Genomic DNA, 23,899 nt, shown 5'->3' with positions numbered 1-23,899 from the left:
ATTTTTGTTTTGTTATTGTTATTATAATCCTTGTAGTTCTATTTGCCTTGAAATCTATGTATATGTATTATTTTAATGATAATTTAATTTTTAAGACATATACATTTTAATGTATTAATAATATAAGCATCTAATTTAAAATGTGAAAGTAAACTCAGAAAAAAATGTGCATAAGAGGAGACTTGTTATAATCCTTTTATAATTTGACGTTTTAAATCCTGTTCACATAGTACTTTCCTAAAAATTTTAAAATGTCTAAAATAAATGAGGGAGGGACAGCATTCTAGATAGCAAATATCAAATGTGCGAAGGAGATAGCCAGGAGGGGCAGGCTGAGGTCAGTGGGGAAATACTGAGTGTTTGAAGGTCAGTGAGGAATTACTGAATGTTCGATGCAACAGGACCGTATGAACTGATCTGTGTTTTACTAATGTTTCCTTAGCAGCAAGTGTGATAAGGGAGTTGTCTATTGAAGAGACTTATAGTAGGACAAGGGGCAAGTTGTTTGGGCAAGAAGGCGCTTGTACTGGCTCTGGAGGAACTTCCTTGTCTCTTTTCAACATCTGTGGGCTCTGCATTTTTTGGAGATATACATGCATCTTGATATCAATCTTCCTCTGGGTCTAGGAGGTTCTCAACACGGGAACTCAAGGCCCAAATTGTGTGCTCTACTCCCGACTACTACCAAGAAAGAAACTGCAGATTGCAAAAAGCAGAGGCAGAGAAATGATGGCAGCTGAACCAAGAAACTGGTTCAGGTGGGTTGGTTGCAGGATTCAGATCAAACTAAAGCCTTGCTGGACCATCGATTTATATATTGGAGGCAGACCACATTCCAAGGATACTCCTTTTCAATTTATTGGCTGTTCATAGCAGAACCCATCATAGAGGTGACTACATTATTACATAACTGCCAAATTATATCATTACATATCTGTCAAATTCTATCACAACTGCCAAACCACTGAGAATCATGCCCCAGCCAAGTTGACACTTAATTTTAAACATCATAAGCAACATTAATTACATTTACCATGTTGTGTAGCTATTATTCCTAGTTCCAAAAGTTTGTAATCACCCCAAACAGAAACATAGTACCCTTCTATGTGACCACATTTTTTAAACAAAAACTTGGCCTTGTAGTCTCACTGAGGATGTTGGTATTGCTGCTTCCAGATACACGAGGCTATACAGATAGAACAAATTACAAAATATTGAAAATTTTGGCTACTTTGGGGACAACAAAACAAAATGAAAAGAATGTATGTCCTCAAGTTGCCATGTTAAGGTTTCTGTCTTTATCTGCTCACTAGATTCTCTGCCTCTGGTTTTTATTTTCTAAGCCATCTATAAGCATTGACTGGGAAAACAACTATTTCCTTCTTTCAAGGAACTTCAAATTAGATAAACAAAGTTTTTCTCTGAGATCTAAACTAACATAAAATGTAAAATGCATCCGAAGATAGGCAAACAACAAACAAACAAAAACCAAGCCCATTGCTATCTAGCCAATTCCAACTCAGAGACCTTGTATAGGGTTTTGAAACTGTACAGCATCATGAAGCAAAGAGCCTCCTCTTTCTCTCACAAAGTCACCTGAAAGAGACACAGTGGCCTTACAGTCACCATTTGAGTAACAAGCCTTTAAAAAAATCACAACGTGATTAATGTAATTGGTTGTAACTGAATTGTACATGTAAAAAATGTTGAAGGGGAATGCTCCCCAGCCCCCGACTACCATGATCCCAATTCTACCTTACAAATCCGGCTAGACCAGAGGATGTACACTGGTACAGAGAGGAACTGGAAACACAGGGAATCCAGGGCGGATGAACCCCTCAGGACCAGTGGTGAGAGTGGTGATACCGGGAGGGTGGAGAGAAGGTGGGATAGAAAGAGGGAACCGATTGCAGGGATCTACATATAACCTCATCTCTGGGGGATGGACAACAGAAAAGTAGGTGAAGGAGGACATTGGACAGTATAAGATATGACAAAATAATAATCTGTAAATTATCAAGGGTTTGTGAGGGAAGGGGGAGTGGGGAGGGAAGGGAATAATGAGGAGCTGGTACCAAGAGCTCAAGTAGAAAGCAAATGTTTTGAGAATGACGATGGCAACAAATGTACAAATGTGCTTGACACAATGGATGTATGTATGGATTGTGATAAGCATCGTACAAGCCCTCAATAAAATGATTTTTTTTAATGTTGAAAGGGAAAATGTTGTGTTATCTATATTTTTACACTAATATAAAAAGAAGAAAAAAGCCATGTGTCCAACAGAAAGATCGAGTCCCGGGGTGGCGAAAATGGTTAAATGCTACCCACTAAAAAGTTGGCAGTTGGAATCCACCAAAAGGTGCCTTGGAAGAAAGATCTGGGGATCACTTCCAAAAAGTTAGTCATCATTAAAAACAGAATGGAGCATAGTTCCATTCTGAAACATGCAGAATCATATAAATTAGAATAGATTCAATGACAACTGGTATATCCTGCAATACAAACAAAAGAGGTTGACCAGTGGAAGTTAAGTTTTTTAGAAGACGAGTTAATGGGAAACTGAACATAGCGCCATTAGAAATATCTGGGGGAAAGAGGGGGTGAAAAGGGGGCCTATGTATGCCCAAGATCATGCAGGTCTCTCCCGAATGCGAAAACCAGGCCCTGGAGCCAGCACTTTAAATTTGGAGGTTTAGCCTCCTAAATATATTTGTTTCATAAAGTCACCGACTTGCGGCATTTCTGTTATAGCAGCACTAGATAACAAAGACATTCCTGATCTGTACACTAAAAGTGGTTAAAATGGCAATTGTTTTGTTATATACATTTTACCACAATAAAATTTAGAAAGAAAATATCACTACTTAAAAGTTGTGAAAGCTGGACAATGAATTAGGAAGAATTCATGCTTTCAAATTATGGTGAAGAATATTAAACATACTGACAGAAGAAAGAATACATTTATCTTGGGAGAAGTACAGTCAGAATGCTCCTTAGAAGCAAGGGTGGTGAGATATGGTTTCACATACTTTGGATATATAATGAGGAAGATGCTTAATGAAATGGATTGAAACAATGGACTCAAACATAGCAAAGATGGTAGGAATGGTCCAGGACAGGGCAGGCTCCGTTCTGCTATATATAGAATTAGTATGAGTTGGAACAGACTTGACAGCAACTCACTAACAACAACAACAACATATTCATAGGGGAGTCCCTGCGTGCTGATATTGCTTCTAAGGAGAATTCTGGTTGTACTTAGACTTCTCTCCACGCAGATTTATTCATTCTTCTGGCAGTCCATGGTATATTTACACAATTTTTTGCACTTTAAAATCAAAGTATCAATTCTTCTTCGGTCTTCCGTATTCATTGTGTAGCTTTTGCATGCATGTGAAGCAACTGAAAATAACAAGTCTTGGGCTATTTGCACCTTAGTCTTCAAAATGACGTCTTCTCAATACTTTAAAGAGATCTTAGGTACTCAATTTGTCCAATGCAATACGTTTTTTGATTTCCTGACTGCTGCTTCCATGGGCATTGATGAGGGAGCCAAGTGAAGTGAAATCCTTGACATCCACTTATTATAATATTGCTTATTAGCCCAATTGTGAGGATTTTTATTTTCTTAATGCTGAGTTGTAGTCCATATTGAAGGCTGTAGTCTTTGGTCTTTATCAGTAAATCTTTCAAGTCCTTTACACTTTCAGTAAGCCAGGTTGTTCATGAGTCATCCTCCAATCCTGATGTCTTTTTTCTGTTCAAGCAACTGCTTCTTTGTCTGTGTACTTGTTCCATATAATCACAATTAATTGTCCTGGGATTCCCAACCTTCCCAATTTTAGTGTAATTTGTTGTGATACACTTACTCGGATGCCTTTGCATACTCAAAAAAAGCACGGGTAACCATCTTTCTGGTAGTGTCCCTCATTCTACATCCTCTCCTGAATCCAACTAGAATTTCTGGCAAATTCTGTTAATGTGCTGCTGCACCATTGTTGAATTATCTTCAGCAAAGTTTTACTTGCATGTGATATGAGCAATATTATTCACTAATTTCTGTATTCTGTTGGATTATTTTTCTTCGGAATGGGCACATATACAGGGAGCTGTCTTAAAAAAATTTTAGGTAGGCAAGTGAACATTTTCAGCATTGTATCCATTTGTTGAAACATTTCAATTGACATCCCACCAATTCCTGGAGCCATGCTTTTTTCCCCCAGTTTCTTCGGTGCAGTACAGACTTCTTCCTTAAATACCACTGGTTCTTGACCATATACTACCTCCTAAAATGGTTGAAGGTCAACCAGTTCTTTTTGGTATAGTGACCATCTTATTTACATACTTTCTGCATCCAATATTTTGGCTTATAGAATCCTTCATTATTTTAACTCGAGGCTTGAATTTTTCTTTATTTCAGGTTCAGAAAGGCTGAGTGTTTTCCCCTTTTGGTTTTCTAACTTCGGGTCTTTGCATATTTTATTATAATACATTGCTTTGTCTTCTTGAGCTGCCCTTTGAAATCTTCTGTTCAGCTCTTAGTTCATCATTTCTTCCATTCATTTAGCTACTCTGTATTCAAGAGCAAGAGTGTCTTCTGACATCCATTTTGGTCTTTTCTTTTGTTTGCCCCGTCTTTTCAGTGGCCTTTGACTTCTGCATGTATGATGTACCTGATGCCATGCAATAACTCTTCTTATCTTCAATCATTAGTGACTAATGCATCAAATCTATTCTTGCAATGGTTTTTTTTAATTTAGGTAGGGCATGCTCAAGGTCATTTTTCAATCTCATGTACTTGTTTTCATTTTCATCAGCTCCAACTGAACTTGCATAGGAGAGATTGATGGTCTGTTCTGCAACGGAATCCTGGTCTCATTTTGCCTGACGATACTGAGCTTCTCTGTCATTTGCTTCCACAAATGTACTTGATTTGATTCCTGCGTATTCTATCTGGTGTGGTCCACATGTTTAATCATTTATGTTTGCTGAAAAAAGGTATTTACAGTGAACAAGTTATTGGTCTTGCAAAATTATATTATACCATCTCTGGTGTCATTTCCATCACAAGGCTATATTTTCCAACTACTTATCCTTCTTTGTTTCCAGCTTTTTCATTCCAATCACAAGTGATTCTCAATACATTTTGATTGTATTTTTAAATAACTTCAGGCTGCATCATTGGTAAAAATCTTCAATTGGGTGGTGCAAATATTTGGAGGCTTACTACTAACTGAAAGACTGGTGGTTTAAAGCCACCCAGAGCTACCACAGAAAAAAGGCTTGATGGTCTACTTCCCCAAACCTCTGCTACTGAAAACTCTACGGAGCACAGTTCTATTGTGATAAACATGGGATTACCAGGAATTGGAATCAACTCAATGAAAATTGACATTTATACTATAATTATAGAGTTTCCAAAAAATTAAGGAAAATTCCATTATTTTTTTCACTTTATTTTTCCACAGAATTTTTGAAGCTCCCTTGTATACTTACAAGATTCCATTACATTGTTGTTTATTGAACATCTTGATTGAGAATAAGATTTGGTATGTGCTAGCCTTTTGAGAATCTTTGGGTCTTAAGTCACCTTTCATTAAGAGAAAATTATGAAGAGTAGTAGGAAAAATTATTTCCGTTACTGGCATGAACTGGCAAAGGAAGATCTTATCCTTCTTTGACTAAAGAGAAGTGGAAAGGAAGACTCTGTTAGTAAATGTCTGCCCTGATATTTGGGAATGAGGATAAGGGAACTCACCCTAACAGTGTGAATGTGCCCTGCACCAAGCTACTGGCACAGGAGAAAGTGGTGGTAAGAGCACAAGATTTGGGGTTCAATCCATACTCTTCAATTTGTGTGACCTTGGGGAAATCATTTGAATCTCTCCGAGTCTCAATTTCATTGTTTTAAAATTCTATGAATAGTACTCACTTTGCAGGATCAAAGGAGAGAATGTATGGTGAGAGCTTAACACTGGTATATAACAGGCGCTCAATGATTGTCCACCATGATGATAGTATAGTGATGACTACATACACTGCTTATATTCTAAAGTCATTTGCAGCAGGTGGCCTCTCTGTGAGCTCTTTGAGGAGTTGTATTCTGGGGCAGGCTGGATAAATGTGGGTTGTGGCAGGGGATGGGTTAGGGTGATGAAGAGACCAGTCTACCTAGAGCAGAGAGTTAGTTACTAGGGAGAGAAGCTGAGGGACTTGATCTCAAAGCAATTGGGCCAAGTCTCAGAGGCAATCCTCATGCTTCACTTTTATAAGTGAAAAAACGGAGTTTCGCAAGTCACAGAACTGGAATTAATATACCCACACACTGACTGAGCCCCAACCACTTGATGTTTCCCTTGACCCACCTAACTGTAGGTCCTCCATTTACTCTTTCAACAAACCTTCCTTTCAACATCTCCCTTCTTTGTGAGTCCCTCTTACATTCACCCTAGATGGACTGCTTCCCTCACTAAAGTCATGCCTTGATTCTCAACACCTGTGATGTGTTCTTATATGCCTCCCCCACTGTACAACTTGGAAGAGGGGGAAATAGATGAGGGGGAGCAAAAAAATGAGAAAAGGCAAGGAGAAATTAGATGGTTGTACGCCACACTCTCCCACTTCCAAGTTCCTTGGCCCTTATTTCTCCCCCTCATATCTAACATCCTAGCACTTTCATCCTAACCCTCCCACCTTACCAACCCCCACTCCAAGCATTTTTCTTGGGGAGGGGTAGCTGGAGGGGTGTGGCTCACACTTCATTCATTCGTTCATTCATTCATTCCCTCTAGTCCAGCAAAGCTGTTTCCCACTCCATTCTCTTCTCTTGGCATTTCTGTCTTTGCTTCTGAGGGTGCCTCACAATGAAAAGGCAGGCCAATGTAGTAAAAAGAAGCCCAGCAGCTGACTCATTTACCCTATTGCAGCTTCATTCTCTTCATCTGGAAAATAAGCAGTTTGGACCAAGCAATTGTCAAAGCCTCTTCTATGTTGTTAATAATACCTGGCATTTGTCAACTGGGTTTCAAAGGACTTAATCATTGCAAATAGCCCTGTGATAATTGTCCTCATGTTACAAATGGGGAGATTGAGGCTCAGGAATGAAATGACTTGACTGGATCACATTGCTGGTAAGTGGAAGAGCCAATATCTGAGACTAGGTCTCTCCGTGTTTAAAGCTCAAGATTTGTCCTTGCCCACAGCTGAAGGCTGCCTGTAAGGCCACTCAGAGTAAAGCGACACTACTCACTGTGCCACACGAGGTTCCACACAGCTGGCTCCTGGTACTTCTCTAACCTCACTGCTGACCGCGCTTATCCTGACTTACTCCACCCCCGTGACACTGACCCCTCCCTGCTCCTCCAACTAGCTAAGCATTTCACTATCGCACAGCATTTGAACTTGTTATTCTTTCTGCGTGAAATACTCTTCCCATATTTTTATGATGTGCATTAGGCCCTAAGCCCCCTACATTGGGCAGGAGGGTAAGAATGGTAGAGAAGATATGCTAATTTTTTTTCTTTTCGTTTTTCTCTTCTATTTTCCTTTTAGGTCTGATGGTGAGAATTCCAGAACTGTCAGGTCAGTACCTCTTTTATTTAGTATTAGTTGGGAGATGGTAGAGAGCTCTGGTTTGTTACTTCAGGGTGTATGGGCAGGGGCTAGAAACCAACTCAAGAGGATTTCTTCCCACTGGTATCAGATGTAGACACTGAGTGGAGTGTGAGGGCAGGGGTAAAATAAGAAAGCATGGGAAAGGGGTTGAAGACTGTTGTTTAGTCTATGTGGCCCCATCTGACTCAGGAGCTTGGTTTAACACCATAGGTGCACATAGGAGCTGTCCAGATGTGAGGCACTCTGTAAAGAGGTCAGCTCTGGACCTTTCCCCAATTCCTTCTGCCAAGAGAAAAGGACACAATAGATGGTGGGCTCCCCTGGTTCAGAGTTTGTATTCTACCCTGAATCATGCCAGCCCTGAATTGTGGGATTTGGATGGATTTTTGATGTGACACATTCCAGATAATGAATACATTATGGAGAGAAGTAAACACTTTTTGCATGTGTGGTGAAACATGTTTGCAAGCTTCAGTCAATTTTAAGGGCATGATCAATCTGCCACTTGAGGAGGCAGAAGCAAAACTAGGATAGGAATGGACTTGTGCACTCTGCAAAAACTCAGAAACGTCAGGAAGGCAGACATGTGAAGCACAGGGACTTTTGTGGGAATGATAGGTGGCTTAGGGAGGCTTAGCATCCAGGCAGGGGATTATGGGACCTATGAGATGAGGTGGGCAAGGCAGTTCAAGATTCCAGGCAGCAGGGGCATAGGATCAATACAAGTGACGCTAGGCATGGTTGCAATTAGCCTACACCTTTATGAAGAATAGAAGAAGGTAACCCTGTGAAAGGTAACCCTTCTGAATGAATAAATTGGAAAAATATCCACTTTCCTCTAGTCTCTTCCAGCTTCTCACCAGAGTACAGGTTGGAGAGAAGGCTACCATTACCGCCTTCTTGGCTATGAACCCTCGTGCAGGTACAACTTCCCCAACCATATGCAGGAGTTCCAGTCTTATCATCCAGGCAATGGATATGGACAAAAAACCGTTCCATCAAGTTTATCCTGACTCATAGTGACCCTATAGGACAGAGCAGACCTGGCTCATAAGGTTTCCAAGGCTAACCCATGGAGAGATTGGTGGGTAAATCCCAGTATACAGACAGAGGTGTGTGATGAGACACATTCTGCTCTGGAATCTTTGGCAGAGGGGTATGGGATGAATGCATTAATGCCTAGGGCCTATGTAGGTCTGTGGGATGGAGGGCACTTAAGGTCCAGCATTCAGGCAGGGCCAATGTCATAGACACAATCAGTTCCAGTGTCCAGGCCAGGGCTATATGATGTGGGATACTTCATGCCAGGATGAAGTCAAGGAGTGTGGTATAGTTATAGCCTGTCCTAATATTTAAGAAGTCTAGCAAAAGACATGGATTCCACTGCCCAAGGGCAGATTTAAAGAAAGGCAACTTGGACTGATTCAAAGCCCAGGACTCCCCCATGTGTGCCTTGTTGCTGTGCCTCCTAGTTGAGGAATCAGATTGAAGGCATCTGTGGTTCTTACCTCTTCTCAGCAGGGGAGTTCCTGGAACCTATAGCTCAGGGTGTTTCATAGTTATCATAATCATAAGCTAATAGTGATGACATATTGGATCTTTACAATTTACAGAAATTGTCAGGGATGTTCTTTTGTTTGACTCTCCTTGTGACACCGTAGGGGGGCAGGGAGCCTGGGATGACCTTATCATCACAGTTTTATAGTTGAGGAAACTGAGGCTGGGAGTGTTTAGGGTCTTGCCGATAGCCATGCAACTAATATATGGCTGAGCCAGGATTCCAACCCTCGATGGCTTTGCATCATATCCAGAGCCCTACCCATGACATCAGTTCAGGAGCTCTCAGTAGCTTTGTAGATAATAATAGTCATCTTCATGTTCATCCTAATATTAGTAATAATAGCAATTACCATTTTGTCCTCTCATACTAGGAATTTTGAAAATGATCTTACTGAATGCGCACATCAGCCCTATTAGGATCATGGATTAGGATCCCTGATTTGCAAATGAGGTTGCCCAAGAAAAGAAGAGGCTATGGGGAAAGATGACATCATTCCAATACCCTTGGCTGTCTGGCTCTGAAGCTAAAAATTTTTTTTTACTAAGACATGCTTCCTGGTATTCATACTGGACTTATAGTCAAGGAAGGTATGGGAACCTTGAGGACTCAGCAAATGGGGAAGCAGGGGTCACATTTAGGCTGTGGAAAGGGTTTCAAACATAGCACTTGTGGGGCTAGACCTTGCAATCATGGTGGAAATACTCTTTAAATTGGCACTAATGATAAATGGAGCCCTCTGACAATGTTCTCAGGACACATGCATCAGTGTTTGAGTTCACTTTGGTTAGGGGTCAGAGAAGACACTATCTCAGCTGGTTGTGGAAAACTGACTTTGCATAGGAACGGCATACTGGTAGATGCAACCTATATGTGTAAAAGAGAAAGGGGTGGGTTTAGCAACAATAAGCAGTCTATTGAGCTAAAACAGAAGATTCTGGCATGAAAAGAGCAAATGCTAAGGTTCAGAAAGCTAGCTGGGGGTGGGTCATAGATCCCTTGTACCTTTGGGATGGTTATGGAAGAGAGAGAAGACTCTGTGTCATAGAAAGGGCACAAACTTCTGATATGGGCAAATCTGGGTTTCATTTATGGCCAGATTCTAATTGTGTGACTTTGGACATATCTCTTCATCTATTAGAGCCCCAGTTTCCTCATGAGTCAAACATTGTGTTTTGCATGTGCTGGTGTGGATGTTAAGAGAATAGGAAAAAACACCAGAGAAAATCTAGACCTTGGAAGGTAGGTGGATTGAAAGCCATCCGTGGCAGGGCACAGGCCTGAGGGCTTCTAAGTATGGGTTGCCAGAGGAAATGTGGATTCTAATTAGAGCTGAACAGCTGGTGTTGTGGGAGGGCTGTGGGCAGAGAAAGGTGCCTGGATTTCCTGTAGATCTGTGAGAGGTTGTCAAACATAAAGACACTTTAAAGCTAGGTCCAGAAAGGGGTAGGCCTTGGCTCAAGGTCACAAAAATAATTATTGGCAGAGCTACTTCTTAGCCGCATAATCTTTGCCAAGTCACTTAACTTTTCTGATCCTTAGTTTCTTCATTAATACAATGAATTTGGACAATAATTTGGACTTCTCTAGGTAGGTGAAAGACCTTACATCTAGGTTTAGCATAAAGAAGTGGCTCAAAAAATTATAATGCCCTCTAACTTATAATGCCCTGGAAACGTGTGATATTGAACTTAAAAGCAGAGATTTGCAGGAGGGGCCTGATACAGCTCTTCACGAGAACAGGAGGAAACCCGGCCTAGAAAGGCACCACCACCGTGAGGGTCAGGCTGGGACTCAGTAGTCCCATGGGCCAGATTAGGGTTGCTAGATATGTAAGGATGAGAGCTAGAGGAGGTGGCCTGTTGCTAGGAAGGAGGGGGGTGGGGAAGCCACTGACACCCGCAGAGCCAGGGACGTCCCCATGGCAACTGGAGCCACTGCAGTAGGGAGGAGAAGTGGGAGGAGGAGCTACTGTTGGCTCTTTTCCCGGAGAAGGCTTCCCACTCTGGGCCTCAGTGCCCCCATCTGTCCAGGGGGAGTTTGAATTAGACAGTCTTTAAGAGTCTTTCTTTCTTGTTTTGACCTCCTGGCAAGCTGGGATGGCAGAGACTGCACAAACCTTACATGGCTCTCCCATCGACATGTCCAGGACACTGCCAGTCCTCAGCGCCCCCTCAGCTGCAACCCACTCTTCCCTCCCATGCTGCCGCCTGTTCAACTGTGCCTGGTTGCCCTCCCCACCCAGCTCTGTGTTCTCATTATTTCCTTTGCCGGGAACTTTGTCACTTACTGTCTGCTGAATGCTCTCTGGCTGTCCAACCGCAGACCTGCCCACTTTAGGAAGTCCTCCCTGGCGGCTTCCTCGCTCCTAGGATTCTCTGGCCCCAAGGGTTTGAGCTCCTCTTTCCCTCCTTTTTAATCACTGCTGAAATTTGTTGAGCCACTCGCTTCTAACACCTGGATTCCACGCACGACCTCGTACAAATAGTGTACAGTAAATGTATCACATCCTATTGTGTCTCCATTTACACATGAGACAATCTTCTGAGAGCTTATGTGATTTATTTGAGGTCCCCCAGCTATGATATGGTAGAGCTAGGTTTGGAACTTGGCTGTTTCGTTGTTGCTACACTAGGTGGAGGTGTCTGTTATTGTCATCATAATTCTTGTCATTTTACAGATGAAGAACCTAATGATTAGAGAGCTAGGTACAATTAGGATATGAAACTAGACCATTGGATGGGTAATCACCCTACTATAATAGGGTTAACCCAGTTGTATTCCAGAAGCACTTTTGAAACATTTGCTGTGTACCAGGCCTGTGTTGGGTAATACCGTGGGGCATACACACAGGGTCCCTGCAGGTGGGACACAAATCAGCTAATCTATTAAGACCAAATGAGTGTATGGTAATGCCAATGTAAGGACAAGTACCCCAGAGAAGATCCAAATTCTTGACAATGGGACAGAGGAGGAGGGTGGTAAGGTGAGTTGGTGCAATTTTCCCAGAAGAGGTGCCTTTTCAGGAAGCTCGTGAGGAGTAAGAGATTCCTGTTCTCTCCCTCTATGTTGTGTTCTCCTGCCCCCACCAAGCCCAGCCTCGGGAAGTGGGTGACCCCTGTGCTGTCTGGGTGCCTGGTTGGCACCAAAATAAACTTGCCTTCTCTCTCTTCCCCTCCCTTTGCCTCTGTCCCCTCTGTCCTGGCTTTAATTAGCAGCACTGGGATGAGTCACTTGGCAGCTGGGGAAGAAGGCTGCGCATAGCCCAGTCAAGTTTCAATTCCTGTTCTGAGCCTTTGGGGCAGTGCCACTGTGCTCATACATGTGGGTGTGTGTTCCTGCATGTCAATGAGTCAGTATCAGTGTGGTATGAAAATGCAAGGTTAACATCTTCTGCTGGCATGTGTCCGTGCATGGCAAGGTGTCTAGAGAAACATTATCTGGTTGCTGCTGCATTGATTTCTGTGTTACTGGCTATCAGTGTGTGATTATAGCAAGTGTCATGAAATTAAGGACCTTTGGGGTGAACAAACATAAATGCTGTATAGTTGCATTCACCCCTTCCTACATAAGTGCACTTTAATGTGTTTTTGCTTATGGGAGCCATGTGCTCATATTACCAATTTTCACTTGTCTTCTTAGTCTGGGTGCATTTTGTTGCAAGGAACAGAAACCCACTCAAATTAGCTCAAGAATAAAGTGGTGGTGGTGGGGTTAACTACTGCGAGTCTACATCTCAGGGAATCCAAGAACAAGAAACCAAGTATAGCTAGGCCTCGTACCAACTAGAAGTAGTACCAGAAAGTCAGGAAATATGGTTGCACTCTCTGCCCTTCTCTCCCCTCCCTGCCCTTCCTTTCCCCCTCCCTCCTTTCCTGCTTCCCTCACCTCTTCCCCTCCCCCGCCCCCTTCTGCTCCTCCCCTCGACTCAAACTCTCCCAAAGTCTGGGGGATAGACTCTGCAGAAGACCATCATTGTAAAATTACCTATTCATCAAGATTTTTGGTGTTTTTTTGTTTTTGGGGGGCAAAAGGGGTGGTTTCTAGTCTACTGCAAATAGATTTTTTGTCCACCATGCCTCTCAAGTTCCATGTTCTTACATCAAAACATACCGTCTAAATGCATGGTGACTGTTATTACTATTGCTTCTAGTGTGTGGTAATTTCTTTTTTTTTAATGAAGAAATGCTCACCGCCCCAATAAAATGATTTTTTTAAGTGAAGGAAAAAATATCGAACTTCTGATGTATAAGGCTATCATACATTAGCCTTTCTCCCAGAGACTTGTGATGACTAGCAGCTTAAATACGTGGGATTTCTACATGTGTTGACATATTTATTAGGATAATGACTTTGAATAATGGTTTAAAGCAACATGATGATATTCACATTCTTTCTACAGCTATTCATGCTTCCTTTACTTGAAGCCTTAAATTGATTAATAAAAGCAGTACATTTATGTCTGTAAAAAAAGAAATTCTCAATTGTATTAGCCATTAGAGAAGCAAAATCAAAGCAAGATATGTTCCATCAATAAATGAGCTATCATTTCACGTCAACATGAATAGCAAAGTTAAAATACATACATACGTACATGCTGAGAGGTTGTAGAGAGACTGGAACTTAAAAAAAATAATTTGGGGGGATTCTTACAGCCTTATCACAATCCATACATACTTCCATTATGTCAAGCAAATTTATACATATGTTGCCATCATCATTTTAAAAACATCTTTCCATTTGAGCCCTTGATATCAGCTCATTTTCTCCCCCTCCTTCCACCCTCCGTCCTTCATAGACCCCTGAAAGTTTATAAATTATTATTTTTTCCATGTCTTACACCGACTAACAGCTGTCTCCTTCCACCTACTTTTCTGTTATTCTTCCCCCAGGGAGGGGGTTGTATATCGATCATTGTGATCGGTTCCCCCTTCCTCTCCCCACCTTCCCAGTACACTCCTGGTATTGTTACTCTTGTTTGGCCCTGAGGGGTTTATCTGACCTAGAGTCTGGTCTAACTGGATCTGTTAGGTAGAATTGGGGTCATGATAGTGGGGGGAAGGAAGCATTAAAGAACTAGAGAAAAGTTGTATGTTTCATCGGTGCTATACTGCACCCTGACTGGCTCGTCTCTTCCTTGTGACTCTTCTGTGAGGGGATGTCCAATTGTCTACAGATGGGCTTTGGGTCTCTACTCTGCCCTCCCCATCATTCACATCAATATTTTTTTGTTCTGTGTTTTTGATGCCTGGTACCTGATCCCATCGATACCTCATGATCACACAGACTGGTGGGCTTCTTCCATGTGGGCTCTGTTGCTCCTCAGCTAGATGGTCGCTTGTTTATCTTCAAGCCTCTAAGGCCCCAGACGCTATATGTTTTTTAAAAATCATTTTATTAGGAGCTCATACAACTCTTTTCATAATCCGTACATACATCCTTTATGTCCAGCACATTCGTACATATGTTGCCATCATCATTCTCAAAACACCTGCTCTCTACTTGAGCCCTTGCTATCAGCTCCTCATTTTCCCCTCCCTCCCCACTCCTCCTTCCCCCTGAACCCTTGATAATTTATAAATAATTATTACTTTATCATATCTTACATCATCCAACATCTCCCTCACCCAGTTCTCTGCTATCCGTCCTCCAGGGGGGAGGTTATATGTAGACCTTGTCATCTGTTCCCCCTTTCTCCCCCACCCTCCCTCCACCCTCCCGATATCGCCACTCTCTCCATTGATATTGAGGGGTTCATCTGTCCTGGATTCCCTGTATTTCCAGTTCCTATCTGTGCCAGTGAACATCCTCCGGCTATATCTTTTGATAGTCGGGCACCATCAGCTTTCTTCACTACATTTGCTTATGCACCCATTTGTCTTCAGGATCATGTCAGGGAAGGTGAGCATCACAGAAGGCCTAGTTCTTAGAACAAAGTATTTTCTTGCATTGAGGAAGTACTTGAATGGAGGCCCAAGGTCCGTCTGCTACTTCAATACTTAACATATGTACATAGATCTATTTCCCTATTGTTATATATAAGTATATTTACACACATATATGCCTATATTTAGATCTCTATAAATATCCTTGTCTCCTAATTCTTTCCTCTATTTACTTTTACTTTCCTTTTGTCCCACTATCATGTTCGACCTTCATTCAGGTTTCGGTAATTCCTCTCGGCTATAATGCACTTGATCAAGCCCCACCTGGCATCCTACACCCTCCTCGCCATCGATTTTAGATCACTTGTTGTTTCCTTGACCCTGGGTTTTGTGGCACCCTCCTACATTTCCCCTGTGTCCCCCCGGAACAATTGTTTCTGTTGATTTCTCCTCTGGATTGTTTATCCCACCCATCTTATCTAGATAGACACGCAGAGACAATAATAGACCCCAAAACAAGAGAGAGTAAAACAAAACAACAAAAGAAAACAGACAACAGTAACGGCAAACAAAAACAACAAAAATGAAAAAGCCTATAAATAGTTTGTTGACCTTTATGGGTGTTTTCCAGTTTGAGTCTGATGGGGTGCCACGCCCTGGCCCCAAAGTCTACTTTTGGTATTCCCCAGGGACTTCATTGCTTTGCTCCTCTTGCTGCTCTGTTGCACACCCTTCGTGTTTCGCCCCAGTGTGATGTGGTCAGTGATTGGGCACATTTCCCACACTATGTCTCCAGTGTTGTCCCCTATAGCGCTATGGGTCAGTGAGGGACGTCATGTCTCGTGGTGGGGCTGGCCCTATGGGCCCTGTGCATTGACTGCTCTGGGAAGGAATATGGTCCTCGGGGCTTGGTGGGCCAGGATGTGTTCCACTCTCTCTCCCTCCTTATTCGTTTACTCCTGTGTGCTGTGCTCTGATCAGACACGCCCCTCTCCCTGAGCTGTAGCTTGCTTCAGTGCTGTCCTCTGTAGTGCAGAGGTGGGGGGCAGGGGGGAGCGTGTGGTAATTTTCATAGCCTCAGAACAACTGGCATAATGCTACCAATGTTACCCCTTCTGCCAACCTCATGGATGCTTTGGGAATTTTCATATTTTATTAGTATAGTGGCTGGATTTATAGTTTTCTGCTGTATATAATTACAAGCACAGATTATCCATATTATCAGCTTGATGTTTGAGCTTACTTTTCCACTAATACAAACCCTACAGTTTTTATATTAATTACAGAGCGAAGTAATGACCCCTTACACAAGTTTTTACCTATGAGTAAAGAGTTTGGAACCAGCTGTGCCTGTAATGACTATTCTCCAGATATAAGAGCAGTGCCCACAGCTTTGACCTGAGCCTGGCCTCACATCCTCTATATTACTCTAGAGTAGCTTCACTGGGGCCTCCTGTTGCTGGCCAGACTTGTACATAAGACTAGTTTTATAATTACTGTTGAAGTTATCTTACATATATGTGTTAACCCTGAGGGGGTGGAGAGAGATTATCCCGGGCTCGGGGCAGTCTTCTTCAACTCCTCCCTAACTTTTATTATTTTTCAAGATATGTGTTAATTGCTTTGATGCATAAAAGTTCCTACTATGTAGCAGGTATTGTTATGGAGTACTTGACACACATTATCTTTCATTCTCGTAGCAAGGGTGATTGCACCTATTTTACAGGTAGGGAAACTGAAACTTAGAGAAGCAAAGCGACTTACTTGAAGGTATCCATCCATCCATCCATCTATTTCCTCATTTAAGGGCAATTTATTGAGTACCTACAATGTAACAGACTCTGGGCTAAGTGCTGTTGATACAATGGTGAGCAATAATTATGGGCCTCACTGATGAAACTGGTAGGGGAACAGACAAGTGAACTAATCATTAAAACAATTACAGGGGAAGTGTTGGGAGCTATGGGAGCACTCAACACAGTTTGAAGGTCAGCTTCTCCCTGCTGCCAGGTAAGCCGAGACTTCAGGGATAAGTAGTCAGGCAAGGGGTGGGGATAAGGTGAAGTGAAATGACTGGGAGAGGACCAGGCAGAACAACAGTAAAACTACATATACACACTTTGTAAGAGAAGGGATGTTTGGTACTCATATTTGTGGAGAACTAAAGCTGTATCTTCATTAAGACCGGGCTATCATAAGAGATAGTCCGGAAAGGGGGCAGAATGGAAATTGGCAGGCTGGACTTGGAGCCCCAGCAGTTGGGCATAAAGCAGAGGAGCTGTTGGACCCAGGAGCAGTTTCCATGCTTCCCAGTTTCCTGGAGACTTTTGTTTACCTTGTCCTAAGGAACCCGACCAGCTAGCTTCTGGTCCAGTATTCCAGGAGCCACAGTGCCCTCTACTGTCCACCAGCCCATCTTACAGCCTTTGCATCAGTGTGTATCATCTCCCACCATTTACTGTGATTATCTAGATTAGCTAGATAACACTGTGCTGGATCGTGGGAACATTGATATGACTAGGACAAGGCACAGAGAGCTCACGTTCAAGAAGAAGAAAAAAACACGTGAACAGACAATATGAATAATGCTGGCTGACAGGAACACATAGTGAATAGGGCAGGGCAAGTCCCAGAGGGCACAACTCTTGAGCTGACTTTTGAATAAGGATGAGGAGTTTGTCTGGTAGGGAGGTGGGGGGCAGGGGTTGGGGATAATGCCCAGGGACAGCACACACAAAGATGAGGCATGGATCTTCAGTGTGTGACTGAGAATTGCAACTTGTTCTGTACGAGTGGAACACAGTTTGAAGATAGAAGGAAGGCTGAGACCAGCTGGAAGTATGGGCAGTAGTAACTAGCTCACAGAAAGTTCTAGGATGCTTCCCATTTAGCTTATGGTAGGCACCTAATTAATGGAATTATATAAGGAGATTCCTGAGCCCATTGGGGTCACAAACTGATGTTTATCTCAGAATGTGCTCTTACTAATGAACATTTTTCATATCATTTCAGAGCCTTCAGAGACATCCTCCCCAGTGTCTCTCCATGAACTACAGACTTCTAAGTCACTCCTAGCATAAATACTGAAACTCTTTCTTATTGTGGCCTCTAAGACTGAGCATAACCAAGCACAACACAAGTCTACTTCTCCAGTCTCTCCTCTCTCCTCTCTCCGCTCAGCCACATCGGTCTCTTTGTAGTTCTTAGAAATTCCACCCCACGTCCTTTACCCAAGTTGTGACCTCAGCCGGGAGTGTTACCCGCTTGCTATTCCTACATTTTGGTGATCTCTTCTCAATGAGAACAAGATATTCTACCTTTAGGCACTGTTGTACATAACAGCTGACACAGTGCCTGGTATACAGGATTTGTAGAATAACTGAGTGAGGCTCTTCATACTTACTGTATTTTTCCAAAGATAACATGCCCACAAACATAATTCCACAGCATGTTTAGGAAAACTCAGTGTGAGGAGGTTGCATGGTTGGTTAAAAATGTATAACAAATGCATTATTTTCACAAACATATGGTCAATCTTTCTTTCCTTCAGCCCCTAGTGGGGTTTCTGACAAGTCTTCTCAAAATGCCAAGCTATGTCTGAATTCCAAGAGTGGCTACAGATTAAGGAATAGTTTCTTAATAGGCTTCCATCCCTGAAACATTTCCTCCACCTGTCCTTCTACCCTAGCTTCCTGGGAGAAAGGTTCAAACTCTTCATCACGTACACTTTGTCTCACTGAATCCTTACAAGAACCTATGAGGTAGGGATTGCTGCTCCTCTTTCACAATCTAAGCCTAGGAGTCCTAAAGCAGTGTGCCCAGAGCTAACCAGAAATACTAGACACAAATGTTTAGGTTTTCTGTCTCACCAGAGAGAGGACAGAACTTGTCCGAGGTCACCCAACATCAGCCTTAGGTCCAGAAGAAGGATCTCTGTCTCTCGACTCCTACCAGTCTCAGAGGAAGGTCTGAGCCAAAGACAGGACTTAAAGGGCACTAAATGCAGATGTGCACAAGAATGAAGCTGCGGAGGGAGTTAGGGTAGTTGCTCAATGAAAACAGAAAAAGTAGACATTCAGTCCAGGGCCCCGGGGATCATGGCTTTGGGTTGTGTACAGAGAGTAAAACGAGGCCACAAAGGACCAATACATGCCAACTTTGCCGTGCTCCAGAGGGCTAGCTCTCTTAGCATATTTGGCTTTCTTGAGGGGAATCAACTGCCCTAGTAGGGAGGCAGGAAGGCTGGCTTATTGCCTGTCAGCTCCTATTCCTTCTAGATCAGTGGCCCTTGGCCCCTTTCTGGGCTGCCTTCTGCTCAGGACAGTCAGGGGTCTGGGCTGTGAAAAGACAGGTGCTCTCTGAGCTGAATCTCCGATTCTCTTCAGAAACTCTTGAGTCCTTCAGATCCTAAAAATTCTCTCCTTTCTCCAGGCTTACCCATATCAAGGACAGGGAGACTAGTGTGGTAGGTGGAGAATCAGGGCATTCTAGTTTGACTCTCCATTTGAAGTTAAAGTAAGACTTTTTCCCTCTCCGGGCCTCTTTTTCCCAATTTATAAAAGCAGCCTTTGGCAAATTCCTCTGAAGAGCAGCCTTGTAAAAGTGAGTGATATTTCTCCTGCCTTTTGCTTTTTTTTTCTTCAAGGAGCATTTCTCATAGCCAGTCCAGTAAACAATATAAGCTTATTGCAATGGTAAAAACAGAGCCCCATCTTGATATTGCCAAATGGATCATCTGAATTTTACTTGATATGGGTCATTCCAGAACAACTCTCTAACAGTCTTGTTAACTATGCTGAAATCAAGAATGTTTGTGAAAAGCATCTATTGAACTGTATTTACAAAGCAGCAACATGACAGAGTTCAACCAAATAACTTAACCTCTCTCGATGTCAATTTTCTCCTCAGGATAAGAGGGCTAATACTTGACAGTGTGGTTGGGAAGATTCCAGTGGAGGTCCACCTAGGGAACCAGCATGGAGTCTGGTTCAGAGGAGTAGCTGCGAGCTTGCAAAGTGTCTTCCTTTTACTACGCCCTGCCCTCCTGGTAGAGCAGGGGAAGGAGCAAAGTTTCTAGTTGCAGTCTGGCCCGCAGCCCAGTTGGCCTTGCCCCGCCTCCTCGGTTCCTCCTAGGGAAGGGCTGAGGAGGAGGGGGTGGTGACACGGTGGAGGCACTGAACTGGCCTGGGGGGCAGGGTCCAGACTCATGGAGACCTCCGGGAGGAGCAGCAGGTAAGAACCAGGACCCCAGCAGCTTGACTCCTCCCTTCCTGCCTAAGCCTGGACCCTGTTAGTTCCTGGGCTACTGATTGAGCAGCCTCCTGGCTTCCTGGTTCCTGGCTCTCCGCTTAGACTCTGGGAGGCCTTTGGCTTTAGGGGGAAGGAACCAGATCAAGTGGGCGAGCTCATGGACATCTGGTTGCCCAGCTCTGTAAGGGTCCTGAATCCCTGAATAGCGCAGCCTGTGGCCTGTGACAGGGTGAGATTGGCAACTGTCCTGGTGTGCCAGCCTGGCTCAGCACTACAGGGCTCCCAGCTTCTGTGCAGCCACTGAGATTTTCTGAAAGCAGTATTCCAGAAGCCTAAGGGTCTCTAAGCCTTAGATACTTGAACTAGCAAGTAAAGGCCTTGGGCTTGTGACTTGCATATAGACAGTGCTTGAGACAAACGGTTGCTCTGGTGAGGATGACGATTTCAGTGTCTGATAAGAGGAAGGCCAGATTCAGAGATTCTCTGGATTGGTCTAGGCTTTGGACATCTTCAAATTTATAACAAGTGAGCTAGTGGTCAGCTGACCTGATCTACAGCCACATCTCCTGGCCTTTACTTGGGCTCTTGAATGGCCAGGTCCTGGCTGGTAACTGACTTCTGGGACTTATGGAGGGACAGGTATGGGCTAGCCTGGAGAGCCCAGCTCTGCTTCCAGCTAGTCTTGGCTCTGGCTGACCAATGTGACCCTAGCTTCTGTTCTGTGCTAGGCAGAGCAGGGACCAGGCCCTCAGCCTCACTACCCTACTGTTCCTCCTTCTTCCCGCTCTCCCTCCTATCCTTTGGACTTTAATCACGGCAAGTAGGAGGCAGAGAAGCCTTTGGACCCTATTCTGTGGGTAGGGGCACAGCACTGGGAATGGACTGTGGGTCCTTCCCTGGGTTGGGGGCACAGCATTGGCCTGTGAAGCAAACACCTGCTCTGCTGGGCCCTACCCACACACTCAGTCCTGAGTCCCATCCTGTCACCAAGACCACTGAGGCCTTGTGAGCTCTCCTCCGCCATCGCCTTCCTCTGCTCTGGTACTCTCTACCTCTCCCTGTGTCCTCTCTGTGTCTTTTGTCTCACACTTTTTCTGTTTGACTCTCTCTCTTTACTGTTTCACCTTTTCCTTGTCTCTTTTGGTTTCTTTCTCTCTGCCTTCCCTTCTTCTGTGTGTCCTTCAGGCCCCTGCCCTGGGTTCTTCTCCTTCTTTGACCCCAGAGACTTTTCTCTCTCCACCCCTACCTCCCTTCCTGTGAGGGGCTCTCTAAAAGAGACCCTCCCACCCATTCCAACACACATCTTTCCCCTATTTCTTTCATACCTCTCTTTCCTTCCTCTTTTCCCTTCCCATGTGGCGTCTGGTGTGAGGAGGGCTTCCTTCCCCCTTCCCTGCTGTGGTGTCCCAATGTCTCCGTGGCTGAGGTTCCCACGGAGTCACCTGGAACACAAGAGGCTCAGCCTGGCTTTTTTGTTTCTGCTGCCCCTTGTTGTCATTGTGTTCTGTTTGTGGTTTGAGTGCCGTCCTCTCTTTCTTGACTTTGTGGTTTTTTTCCCCTTTTTTCTTCCTTCCTTCCTTCCTTCCTTCCTTCCTTCCTTCCTTCCTTCCTTCCTTCCTTCCCTCCCTCTCTCTCCCTCCCTCCCTCCTTCCTTTATCCCCCCTTTTTCTTCTCTCCCTCCCTGCCTCCAATTCCTTCTTCCATGTCCTACCTCTAATACCCATTCCTCCCAATCTCCCCTTTCCTCCTCCTCCACTATCTCTCACCTCCTTGTCCTCATTCCCCACCCTGTCTCTTCCCTCCCTCCCTGTCTCTCTCTCTCTGTCTCTCTCTCTCTGTCTCTCACTGTCTCTCAGGTCCACAGCGTCTCATACTCTACACCAGTATTGCTGTCCTACTCAGGTCCTTGACTCCATGAAGCTTACCCCCTCAGGCAGGCTGGCAGAGAGCAGGTAAGAGCTAGACCAATCTCTCCCCCAACTCCTCACCCTCCCATTCAAATATGCAATATTATTGCCAGCCCTCATCCCCAATTTCCCTGTAGCCCCTGGTGTGATTGTGGAATGGGTGTCTGAGTGTATGAGGAGGGTGTCTGAGGGATCGGGTAAGGAAACGAAAGAGGGCATTTAGAATTTGTTTGTAGTTTGTGCTTCCTTAAAAATATCTTTCCCTTGATACTTGTCTTAAAGGGTAGGAGTGGTTGGAAGGTTGGGATACAATCAGGAAGAGAGAGGAACTGTGGTCAAGATGGGATTTCTAGAATATGTGATATTTGAGCTGTTTTGAAGGGTAAGCAAAAGTTTTCCTGTGGGATAAGAGGGGAGAGATGTTTAGGCATAGGGCAACAATCTGCCCACATCTTTGGAGAACACTATAATTTCCAAATTAATTAGAAAATACATTTTACAATTATAATACAATAAAATTAAAATATGATAAAATTAAATATTAAGAAAAACAAAAATCTAGCTCACCATTTGGAAGTTTAAAAGTAATTGTGTCAGAGATGAAATAAGAATATAACTTAAGGGCTCAAGTAGAAAGCAAATGTTTGGAGAATGATGGCAACAAATGTACACAAGTACTTGACACAATGGATGAATGTATGGATTGTGATAAGAGTTGTATGAGCCCCCAATAAAATGACTAAATAAAAAGAATGTAACTTATGGATCATTTAGAATAAGTGATAGTGAGAATACAACATACAATTAATTACCTGTGGGTTATAGCTGAGGAAAATTTGTAGTCTTAAATGATTTTCTTAGAGAACAAGGCATTTTAAATTAAATGAACTAATTATTTTACTCAAGAAGCTAGAAAAAGAACTTCCAGAAGAAAGTAGGATAAAGTAATTACTATATGATCTCTGAAGAGAAACCAGAGTATAAACGTAATTACTGTACTGGAATACTACATGGTTTAAAATAAGAAAAGGTATACATTGGGGTTGTATACATTCACCATACTTATTCAATATGTGTGCTGGGCAAATAATCTGAGAAGCTGGACTACATGAAGAAGAATGGGATATTGGAGGAAGACTTATTAACCACCTATGATATGCAGATGGCACAGCCTTGTTTGCTGAAAGGGAGGAGGATTTGAAGCACTTGCTGATGAAGATCAAGGACAGCAACTTTCAGTATGGATTGCAACCCAATGTAAAGAAAACAAAAAAGTCTCACTAGACAGTATCATGATAAATGGAGAAAGATCAATGTTGTCCAAGATTTCAATTTGCTTGGTTCCACAGTCAATGTCCATGGAAGCAGCAATCAAGAAATCAAACAACGTATTGCATTTGGGCAAATCTGCTGCATAAGATCTCTTTAAAGTGTTAAAGCTAAAGAGTGTCACTTTGAGGACTATTATTCAAGTCCCTTATTCAAACCATGGTATTTTCAATTGCTTTATATGCATATGAAAGTTAGATAGTGAATAAGGAAGACTGTAAAAGAATTGATGCGTTGGAATTATGGTATTGGCAAAAATATTGAAAATACAGGGGGCTGACAGAAGAACAAACAAATCTGTCTTGGAAGCAGTATAATCAGAATGCTTGTTAGAAGCAAGGATGATGAGATTT

General features: G+C 43.1%; 1 protein-coding gene across 4 annotated transcripts in view; it reads left to right on the top strand.

The window, feature by feature from the left end:
• IQSEC2 (IQ motif and Sec7 domain ArfGEF 2) overlaps positions 1 to 23,899 on the top strand; it is a 105,002-nt gene that overhangs the window by 30,564 nt on the left and 50,539 nt on the right. For 2 of the 4 annotated variants that reach the window (XM_075538569.1, XM_075538572.1), the window contains exon 2: positions 7,555 to 7,584. The exons of 1 other annotated variant lie outside the window; for it this stretch is intronic. In XM_075538569.1, the coding sequence (XP_075394684.1) occupies positions 7,555 to 7,584 (30 nt within the window). Of the gene's footprint in view, positions 1 to 7,554; positions 7,585 to 20,175; positions 20,293 to 22,166; positions 22,263 to 23,899 lie in introns of those variants that run through there. One more of the 4 variants, XM_075538571.1, reaches the window with a different exon arrangement.

The sequence above is a fragment of the Tenrec ecaudatus genome, chromosome X, assembly GCF_050624435.1.
Source record: "Tenrec ecaudatus isolate mTenEca1 chromosome X, mTenEca1.hap1, whole genome shotgun sequence".
Classification (NCBI taxonomy): domain Eukaryota; kingdom Metazoa; phylum Chordata; class Mammalia; order Afrosoricida; family Tenrecidae; genus Tenrec; species Tenrec ecaudatus.
This window is presented reverse-complemented; position numbering and strand designations above follow the sequence as displayed.